Raw genomic sequence first — 10,609 nt, 5'->3', positions numbered from 1 at the left:
ATCCAGTCTTTTTCTTTAGCTTCAGTCAGTATGTTTTTCAATTCCATTTTCAAGACCTCTGTAGGGTTGTATTTCAAAACCTCATAGTATTCAGGATCATTCAGTTGTCTATTTGCCTCTTTTATGTATTTATCTTTTCCCCAAACAACCACAGCTCCTCCCTTATCAGCTCTTTTAATTATCAAATCATCATCTTTCATCATCTGTTCAAGTGCACAACGCTCCTGCTTTGTTAAATTATAGTACTTAGATATATTTTGTCTTTGTCGGTACATTTTATCTACTTCAAAATCCACTTTTTTAGTAAAAGTACTCAGAGTAGCATTTACAATGACAGGGCAAAAGGTAGATTTAGGTTTAAAGGAGAAAACTGAAATTGAATTGAAAATTAATCCAACTCAAGGTCACAGGGGGCTGGAGCCTATCCCAGCGGTCAATGAGCAAGAGGCGGGGTACACCCTGGACAGGCCGCCAGTCCATCACAGGGCCACACAGAGACAAACCAGACAAACAACCATGCACACGCTCACACTCACTCCTAAGGACAATTTTAGAGACATCAAGTAACCTAACATGCATGTTTTTGGACAGTGGGAGGAAGCCGGAGTATCGGAGAGAACCCACGCATACACGGGGAGAACATGCAAACTCCACACAGAAAGGCCCCGGCCGGGAGTCAAACCAGGAAGTGCTAACCACCACCCAGCAGCCCAAAGTTGAACGTGTTAACTGTAAAAATTTAGCATCTCAAACACAAAGCGATAACAGTGCTTTTCTCTTTTCCTTATAACCCCGACCACCTACGACTGCACACCTGTACATGGCTCTCTAACACCATTGTCAAGTTTGCAGACGACACAACAGTGATTGGCCTCATCAGCAACAACGATTAGTCGGCCTATAGGAAAAAGGTTCAGCACCTAGCTGACAACACTAAGAAGACAAAGGAGCTCATGGTCCACATCAGGAGAACCAAAGGGGACACACACACCCATCCGGAGGTTGAGCGTGTCGCCAGCTTTCAGTTCCTGGGTGTCCACATCTCTGAGGACCTCTCTTGGACCCTCAACACCTCAACCCTGATCAAGAAGGCTCATCAGTGCCTCTTCTTCCTGAGGAGACCGAAGAAGGGCCATCTGTCCCCTCAGATTCTGGTGAACTTCTCCCGCTGCACCATCCAGACGCATCGTCACCAGCTGCATCTCGGTGTGGTATGGTTGCTCCGCCGCTGACCGTAGACCACTCCAGAGGGTGGTGAAAAGTGCCCAACGCATCACTGGTTCCTCACTCCCCACCATCGAGGCTGTCCAGCACAGAAGATGTCTGTGGAAGGTGAGCAGCATCATGAAGGACAGCTCTCACCCCAGCCACAGACTGTTTGCCCTCCTCCCCTCTGGGAGGCGCTACAGGGCCCTCCGTTCCCGGACCAGTAGGTTTAGAAACAGCTTCTTCCCTGGGGCTGTCCCCCTGCTGAACTCTGCACCACCACGATAGCCCACCTGACCCCCCCCCGCACACCTACCTCCAGTGACTGTACTTCATCCCTCCACCCTGGCCTTGATGGTCACACACCACCAGCCACTGAACATTAGCACTACACTGTTTACTCTGTACTTTCATCTATAGTTTACTCATTTTGACATCCATTGTACATCCATTGTACTTATCACATCATGCCTCTTACCTAATTCTGCAACTTTTACTGTTATATGTTCAGAGAATATAAACCCAGCAGAGCTCTTAGATCCAAGGACTCAGGTCAGCTTGTCCAGTCCAGAGTCCAGACTAAACATGGAGAAGCAGCGTTTAGCTGTAATGCTACAAACAAGTGGAACAAACTGCCAGTGGAGATTAAACTTTCACCAAATGGAGACATTTTTAAATCCAGGTTAAAAACATTTCTTTTCTCATGTGTCTATGCATGAAATCTGCACGATATCTTTTAATTTATCTAGACTGTTGCTTCTTTTTAATCATTTTAATTATTTTATTTGTTTCTCTTTATATTCTTTTATGTATTTTTAATGCTTCTTCCACTCCCCGCTGCAATGCTTTTATTTTATGTGAAGCACTTTGAGCTGTTTTGTACATGACATGTGCTACAAATAAATTTGACTTTGATTTGATTATGTATATATTTACATATATATACTGTACATACTGTATATATTCATACTTGTGTTTATAGGTAGTCCCAGTTCATTACCATTCTACCCTTACTGCACAGGCACAAACTCAACACTTTCTGCTTCTTTGCACTAGTGGTTCGTTGTCTCAGTAGTTGTACTCTGTGCAATGACATTAAAGTTGAATCTAATCTAAAGAAGAGTATGTCTGTAGGGATGATGAGCTCTCACTAGCCCTGATGAATGAGTATTTGGGTTTTTCCTGTCTTGGCCTGTGACTGGCTCACAGTGCAGGGGATATGGTTGAAAACCTTTTTCAGAACCCTGATATTCAATGTTGATGTCAGTCAGTAATAATGGATTTGTTAACGGTGGGGTCCAAGCTAACAATGTAATTACTCCCAGCAAAGGTTTCAGAAAGAGTTAGAGGCCATGTGACAGTTTTTACAAAAGGAAAGACAGAAATGTTCCTGATGGTTCTCTATTTGATTTTAGAGACTAAGAGATTAGTCTTGTAACATCAGAATTAAGCATTTTTAGTAAGCACTGTAGACATTGTAGACAGCTACTATTGGGACTGGCCTGGACGGGCTGTGATCTCCTTGGAATTTTATGAACAATTCGCATCCATCTTTGTAGGGCTACTGTTAATGTATACTAGTTTGTTATCTCTGTTTATGAACTGGACTCTGCCAAACAAACCTGGTTAAGCGCCCATCTACAGGGCATGAGGCGCTTTGCCATTCCTGTGCAGTCTCTGTGCTCCATACTGTACTGCCCTGTTGTCTGACTTAAGTGTTACTTTGAAAGAGTTGGTGAACAAAAAAAATGACAAGTGTGACTAGGGAGTAGTGGGTAATTAAATCCAGGTGTGTCTGATTCCCAGGACACAGAATAGTAGGAGCTCTGCTGTACAGACAGCAAGGTGTGGGGTTGTCCTTTGTTCTCTGGTGAGCAGAAAAGCCACGAGCCGGGGTATGTACAGCAGGAACCTTCAATTTTTTTTAAATAACTTGTGCCCAGAGATTTAAACATTATCTTATGAATGCTCACACAGGTGACAGAGGCGTATTGTACCGTCGGACAGAGGCGACAGCAGGAGTTGGCCACAAACATTTGGGAGACGGGTGCATGGTGCCGTTGTTTTAGTAGTATTTTCTTTTGGTTTTATTGATTTTATTTAGCAACTGTAGCCCTGAGCCAAAGCACCTGGTAGCCGTGGTAGTAGTATCGGGAGAAAGAGGCTGGACTTTTATTTGCATGGTTTTGCTGACAGTGTTTTAATTGCATGAAGTGTGTCATCTAGTGTTTTTTATTGTCCTACTGCTCAGTAGTCTGCTTTAGGTTCTGCCAACCACCTACAGAACAGCCGGGGCTATTCAGAGACAACACGGGAAGCCGGACAGCCTCTCCCATTCTCTGGCGAAATTGCTACATCTTCAAGGTTAAATTGACGATAAAACAGTTATTCACAAAACACAAGATATGCCCAATACTGCATTTACTTTCATAACTACAACATGTTGTCCTGTAGCTTAATGAAGTGATTTGTTCTGAAATCACCGCCGTTCACTGAGGAAATCATGTTATGAAGCCGCCGCTAACAGCCAGGCTTCCGAGCCGAGGGCTGCCCGGCTTCGAGGAGGGGGCGGGAGAGTTTTCTACAATTCGAGGTCATCATTGGCTAAATCGACAAAAACTCATCACTTCCGAGGCTGCCCGGCTTCTCTGGGGGTAGATTAGACGTGGGTGTGTCAATATGAGGGGCTGCGTTGTGATGATTGGAGTCAGTGTTTGTCCATCATGAGAGATGTTGTGGCAGCCGAATTTTTAAGCGGGGAGAAGCACGCTGGAACTTCAGTCCCAAAGCGGATACGAAAGAGACTGGTTGTCTGTGAAAGTGCTGTCGGAGTTTCACTCATACTTTTAGTTGTTTCTTTCCAGAATTCATGCTGCCCATTCACAGATGTTACCTTTTTTAAGAATACTTACCACCACCATCAAACTCTAAGTATTCATTATGACAGGGAAAAATGCTCCACAGATTCTGATCCAGCCACAGATCCAGCCATTTACAGGCCTTAGATTCGATCATACTTGATTTTGGCCTTGCTGTGTGAATTTTCAAAGTCTATACCTTCTTTCTGTGTATTTGCTGGGCATACTAGACACAGCTATGTTACAACTAATTCTTTTTAACTTTGCTATCTTCTGCTTTGGGATGGCACGAGCCACTACAACCCTGAACGAGTAATATGGGCTTCCCCTGTTTTAAAAGTCAGCAGCCGCCACTGCTACAGAATGTTAATGCTGTTGTAAATAAAACAGAAACGTTTTACTCTCTAACTGTCGTCTTTATGGTTATGGGCCTTACCAGGGGGTTTAGCTATGCCTGGTTATTAATACATATTGACTGTAGCATAGACATAATATACGTAGACGTCTCATGGCGTGCTGGAACGTAACAGCGTCGCCGCCATATTGGCTGGGTCTCCCTTACTCTAGGCTAGCACCAGAATCAATTGGAGTCCACGGAGAGTGAGCAACTATGCCCGTATTTAGTGCAGTTTACGGTTGCAATAACCGGCGCAGTATTGATACCAGATCACGTGGGGTTTATTTTACCATATATAATATTGTGTCATCCTAACTAACATTACTTACGTGTAACATTATTACAGCGGGGACTGGTACTCTCTCTCATTGTCTCTTGCTGTTTTTTTTTTCTTATTCGTAATTTGAAGGTTTCCCAGTGATACAGGCTTGAGGAGGCAATGGGAAGTTGCGATAAGACGGGAGGGTTTTGTTGCGACTGAGTCGTCAAAGCTCTGTAGTGAGCACTTTAAGCCTGGCGATTTTGACAGGACGGGTGAGATTGTCAGGCTTAGAGATGATGCTTATGTCATTTCGTGGTGTCTGTATTTCACAAAGTAAGGCTGCACCACATCGCAAAATGAACTACCCTGGAGTTACAGAGTGCTAGCATATGTGAGAAGCTGTGCAAAACAGTTCTTTTTCAAGGGCTTCAGCTCCCCAGCCCCAGTTGCAAGCCTAACAGGGTAGAGTTACGCTGGAATGACCTGGAATTATAACACTTATTTTTCTAGGCCTTTAAAATATCTATCTATAATTTATATTACATATAGCCTACATATAGCGAAAATGGTTACTTCCACCATATTTATAATTCCACCATTTAGAACTGTATATATCTTTTCTAATATATTTATAACTGTTTTTACTACTCGACACTTTAAAAAATAAAAAAACGTTTTATTTTTCATTTTCTTCATTGTTGTTGTTTTGTCTGTTTTTCTTGAGTGCCAACAAAATTTTGTTGTAGGAATACAATGACAAAAAAAAAAGAATCCTATATGGGAGCTTGTATGTATATGTGTTACAGAAGGGTCGTCTGTGTGTGTGTGAGAGAGAGAAATAAATTGAAATGAACAATCAAACTTGTTTCTTTATTAAAATATAAAATTTATATTTAATTAATTTGTACATTTATCAACATGCCATAGCCTACCATATGTCTTTGTTAAAGAGCATAATACAAAGTCTTTCAGCATGAAAGCACGTATTTTTAATGTGTGACTGCGTCCTGTATCCTAACTAAATATCTTTCGTTTGTAACAAAGCAAACCGTGTGAAAATCCGGTAAACATTCGGGGAGGTCTGATTATTGTAGTTGGGGATATACACCTTCCTCAGTCGAAATAAATGCAATGTGGGGGCATTGGAGACCCATCCAAGATGGCGCCCGCGCTGATACGTCGGCTCCACTAGGCAACGTCAGTCTATGAGGCGTCCACGTATATTATGTCTCTGGACTGTAGACCAGAGCTGTAGAGAAATGATTACTATTATCTATTATACTATTATGATTAGTATTACTAGAGCTATTACTCTATAGCTCTGCTGTGGGCCAGACTGTGACCGAATGACCACGCCTTACCTTCTCATCGCACGCTTAAGCGCATGCGCCCAAACGGCATTTCCGAGTACGACATGTAATATACTCAGCTTAGCGTATTATTCAGGCATCGATACAACGTTAGAAACCAATGATTCCCATATGCCCAGTGGTCTCCTTCACCTATGGTGAGTATTATTAATGTCGCAGAGATGATTTAACTTTCAGTCGCTAAACCTTGAGTATATTTCAAAACGTAGATGCAACATCAGTACTTAAGCTAATGAGCAGTCCTTGACTCTCTCTTATGCGCTAACGGTTAGCTTAGCATTATCCTATGTGTCTGTCCTCCGCAGTGCCCAGCCGGCTTGGTGAAGATGCCAAAATGGCTACCGGCAATTACTTTGGATTTACCCATGGCGCCGCCGCTCAGTACAGGTAAAGGAACCCGAAATATCCTGGATGCTGCATTATAGTTTTGATCTTAAACGTATAAGTTTGTCATTTGTGGAGGGAAGTATAGGCCGTATGCTACCCAGGCTGGGGGGAGGGGGCTGTTATCCCTCTGCTTCTGCAGTGGGATCTGAGCCGAAGTTCTGTCTGAAATTTGCACTGCGTCAATAAACGCAAAAGGGGATACGGTGAGATGTAAGACAAGCGACAGTATCACCATTTTGGCTCTACGAATCTTTGGACTTCAAACACAACACAGCAATCTGTTGTAAAACAGGAATTGCAACGAGGTGTACCATAAGGTGCTATGTGACAGTGTGTGAAGCCATTATGTGTTCGGATTAAAGACAACATCCTTTTAAATTGGAGCTAAGTGGACGATGATTAGTCCTATCTGACAGATGTTGCTGTTGTGAGTTCCAGCTGTTAGTCAGCAGACCTGGTGGGGCTGAAAGATGCTCAGCTAGTCAAACTGTTTTTGTCATGCTAAACAGTTCTGTTTAGATACTGCACACCTGATGCCCAACTAACCGAATACTGAGGAAACACAACACCCATGTACAGATACTGGAGTAAGATATATACAGTTTGTTTTAGTCAGACTTTTAAAATGTATGTAAACATGTTAGTCTGACCCAAATTGTACGAAATGGAGCGTGTAAAAACTGAACTAACACACCCAGATATTTATGTGTAAATGTTCAAGACATTTAGCTGCCTCCAACTTTCTCTGTGGGATATCATCACATGTAAGTATAGTCAGGGTTGCCAACTCTCACGCATCTGCCGTGACACTCACTCTTTCAGACTTAGTGTCACGCTCTCACACTTAACAAAGAAATCTCACGCTAGATCATCTTTTCTTTCTGTGTTGATTTTTTTTCACTCTCGTTCTATAATTTCCGAATGCTTAAACTCATGATTGGACCACAGCAGAGTGTCTAATCCCTCTCTGATTGTTGATTCGCTGGAAACCAAGAGACCAATCAAGTTGTCATTGCGTGACGTCAGTCTGCCAAGGCGAAATCTGATTGGTAACGCAGCGCTGTCTCACTACAGTAATGTAGTGTTATTCGATTCAAGTGAATTTAGGATTTGCCATGTCTAACTAGTCACCCTAAAATCGACTAGAATGGAAGAAATTGCATTTAAGAAATGCAAGGCCCCACACTCTGCACTATTAGATATTCATAAAATGTATACATGTATCTACATCATATCTACACAGATATATATACATATACATCTGTACTGTGGAACAACTTCTGAGATGCGTGTCGCGAACTGACCCGCTGAAAGCTCAAGGTTTTTGGAAAAGTTGGCAACCCTGGTATAGTTGTATTAACTGCCCAGAAGTGACCTGAAGTTATCTGATTGGTGATTTTGTCTGATGATGCAGCAGATGCAATCAGGGTGGCATTCTGGAAATGCTTAAGTTGACTGCGAGTTGACACGAGCTGATTTTCCTTCACAATTTCTGAGTTCAAAAGAAAGAGCCAAGTATTTAGCAAGTTTATGCTTTACTGTTTTTATGAAGAGTGGCCAAAAGATGGAGGTGTACACAGTGCCTTAACTGTTTTGAGTCAAGTGCAGCTGATAAATAAATGGGTGAATGTAGTTACAACCATATTATCATCTGGTTTGGGGAGGTCCACTTATTAGTTGGCCAAACAATTTTTTTTTCCTCAAATGCCACATTATTGTGCTTAGTGTCATAAGTATGCGGGTAAGCACAATTAAAATTTATTAAAACGGTTGATATCCCAGAAGGTTTTTAATCAACATCGATGAGACATTTTTCACATGGCTATGATTTAGACACCAGCATAGATTCAGATATTCTGCCTAAGAATATCTTGTTAAAGGTTGTTTCAGTCTATTTTTGCTGTACGGGCTATAATCAGGCTATAATCGGGCTATAATCGGAATCAGTGAAAGGATAAAGATTATTACGGAAAAAGTAAAACTCAGACTAATCTGAAACTCTGAACATTAGCTGTACTGGAGTAGGTTATTATTTGGGCATCACTCACAGTTGTGATTTTTGCTTAAAATGGAGCCAAGTTGGTGCCACAGGACATTCCAACTCTTAGCCCAGCAGAGTTATGTAAGTCATAAAATCCTATAAATCATAGTCATGTAAGTCATTAATCTTTCACCTTTGTCGGTGAGTGATAAAAGAAGCTGAAAGTTGATATAATGCAATATTCTGGCGTTCAGTGTAGAACAGACTCGGCTCATGTGAAAGAGAAGCATGCATGTCTGTGTGTGACCACATGGCATACATCGTTTGCCAACCAAAAACTATCAACTCAACTGCTTGGCATCTACGGTCACAATTGGCAACAAAAAACACCTAAAAACATCTTTAGTTTTCTTAATGCACACGATGAAGAAAATAATGCAGCGTATGTGTATTCATCATGATGACCAAATGAGTTCAGCACTGCTTTGGATGCCGAGCCTACTTTTTCAGCGCGATCATCCGCCCTGTGTGCTTTTATTTTGAAAATGGAACAACCAAATGTTGAACTTATTCCCCCGGTTTGGTACGCACACTTTCACCAGTTTTTGAGCACAGTAAAGCCACCAGCAAAAAGATAATCTTTTAGTTTTTGATGAGAACGAGGAGACGAAGAAGAAACAAAAACAGCAAATATGATGTGGCCCGACATGCTGTTGGGTGCTCTGGTCTTCATTTAAACTGCAAGCAGCAGTAACTGCAGGTCATATTGGGGAGGGGGCAGACTCTGGCTCAGGAGCAACAGATCACATCCTGTGTCTACCCATGGTGCTTTGGAGAAGGCTCATTAAAACTCCAACTCGCTCCCTGTCATTGGTAAAGCAAACACTGTAACTCTAATGTAAACCGGATGATGTTTGTCTAATTTGGTGGCCTTGGTGTTACCACAGTTGAATATTGACCCTGAGATGTCTTCAGACTGGTATTTTTTTCTTATAATTTGTGAAGTCTGAGGAAAATTGCATTCATATCTTTGCGAATGTTCTTTGCAATGCTGACCGAACACTGACTAAAGTTTCTAAAGGCGAGAAAGTGAAGGATTTTCTACACACGTTTTTGTGTGCCATCTCCAAATGCCAGCCCGTGTTGTGAAAGAGAGAAAAACCTGACAATGCTCAGAAACAAAGTTGCAAACATTTCTTGTAAATGCAACTGAACACGGCGACTGTGACGGCTGCAAACACAATGAATAAAATAGAATACGAAACATATTTAAAAGGGCTCAATCTCCCCAAACTGTTTGTTCCACCACGTGGAAAAACGGGTCTAAAATGAAAGCTTTGTGGTCACAATCAGAACATTTCAAAACTGCCATCAGGCTCTGAAAAAAATCTGTTTCTCAGAATCATCCGGGAAAAAAAAGATCATTTAAATGAGTTCATTCCAGTTCAGATCTACTTTATCCCCAAAGGGGCAACTAAAAGGCACTGAGAGAAGTCGTGTAAAGCAAGGCAGAGAGGACGCAGCTCTGTGTGGAGCCAGTGGAGGTGAACAGCCAGCGAGTGGAGCTGAGCTGCTGCCATCAGCCTGCATGGGCCAGCTGGTTCGACTCCTGGCTTCCCTGGGCCACATGTCCAAGCGTCCTTAGGCAAGGCACTCAAGCCCACTCTGCATGAACATGTGTGAAAGTAGAAGGACTATATGGACTAGGACGTGCTGTGTGAGTGAATGCAGCATTAAAGCACTTTCAGAGGTCAACTAGACTGGAGAAGCCCCTGTATATCAGTGCAACAAACATATTTCTTTAGTATTAAACAGGTCCAAAAAATGAAACTTTCACAGCAGAATAATCCGAGGGACGAAGAAGAAAAGCTGGCTCATTGATTCTTCAGCTGGCTTGTTCACAACAAGCAGCATCCCCAGCCAGAAGCACCTGTGCCTCCTCACTACTCCCTTTTACTTCCAACTTTTGTTTACCTCTGCTCCTTGGCTTTCACGCTGTGGGCTTTGGTTTTCTTCTCTCCAGAACACACTGCGCTTTACGTCACTTCCTCTCTTTGGTTTGCTGGGGGTTCATTTGCAAGTGAAGCAGATTTTGGACTATCTGAGGAAACAAACTCTGGCCCAGACCAAGCAGCACTGGTGTGAAAG

The 10,609-nt window shown here is 42.4% G+C and overlaps 1 protein-coding gene across 2 annotated transcripts in view; it reads left to right on the top strand.

Annotated features, from left to right (window-relative positions):
* The first annotated feature begins 5,984 nt into the window (after window positions 1-5,984).
* The window catches only part of zfr (zinc finger RNA binding protein), a 44,711-nt gene continuing 40,086 nt past the window's right edge, over window positions 5,985-10,609 (top strand). Inside the window, exons 1-2 of one of the 2 annotated variants that reach the window (XM_075468142.1) lie at window positions 5,985-6,230; window positions 6,399-6,480. In XM_075468142.1, coding sequence (XP_075324257.1) covers window positions 6,194-6,230; window positions 6,399-6,480 — 119 coding nt within the window. In that variant the 5' untranslated portion in view covers window positions 5,985-6,193. The remainder of the gene's footprint in view (window positions 6,231-6,398; window positions 6,481-10,609) is intronic. The other variant, XM_075468141.1, reaches the window with a different exon arrangement.

Source organism: Odontesthes bonariensis, chromosome 6 (assembly GCF_027942865.1).
Source record: "Odontesthes bonariensis isolate fOdoBon6 chromosome 6, fOdoBon6.hap1, whole genome shotgun sequence".
Lineage (NCBI taxonomy): Eukaryota > Metazoa > Chordata > Actinopteri > Atheriniformes > Atherinopsidae > Odontesthes > Odontesthes bonariensis.
Note: the sequence above shows the minus strand (reverse complement) of the source record. Positions and strands in the feature narration are given on the sequence as shown.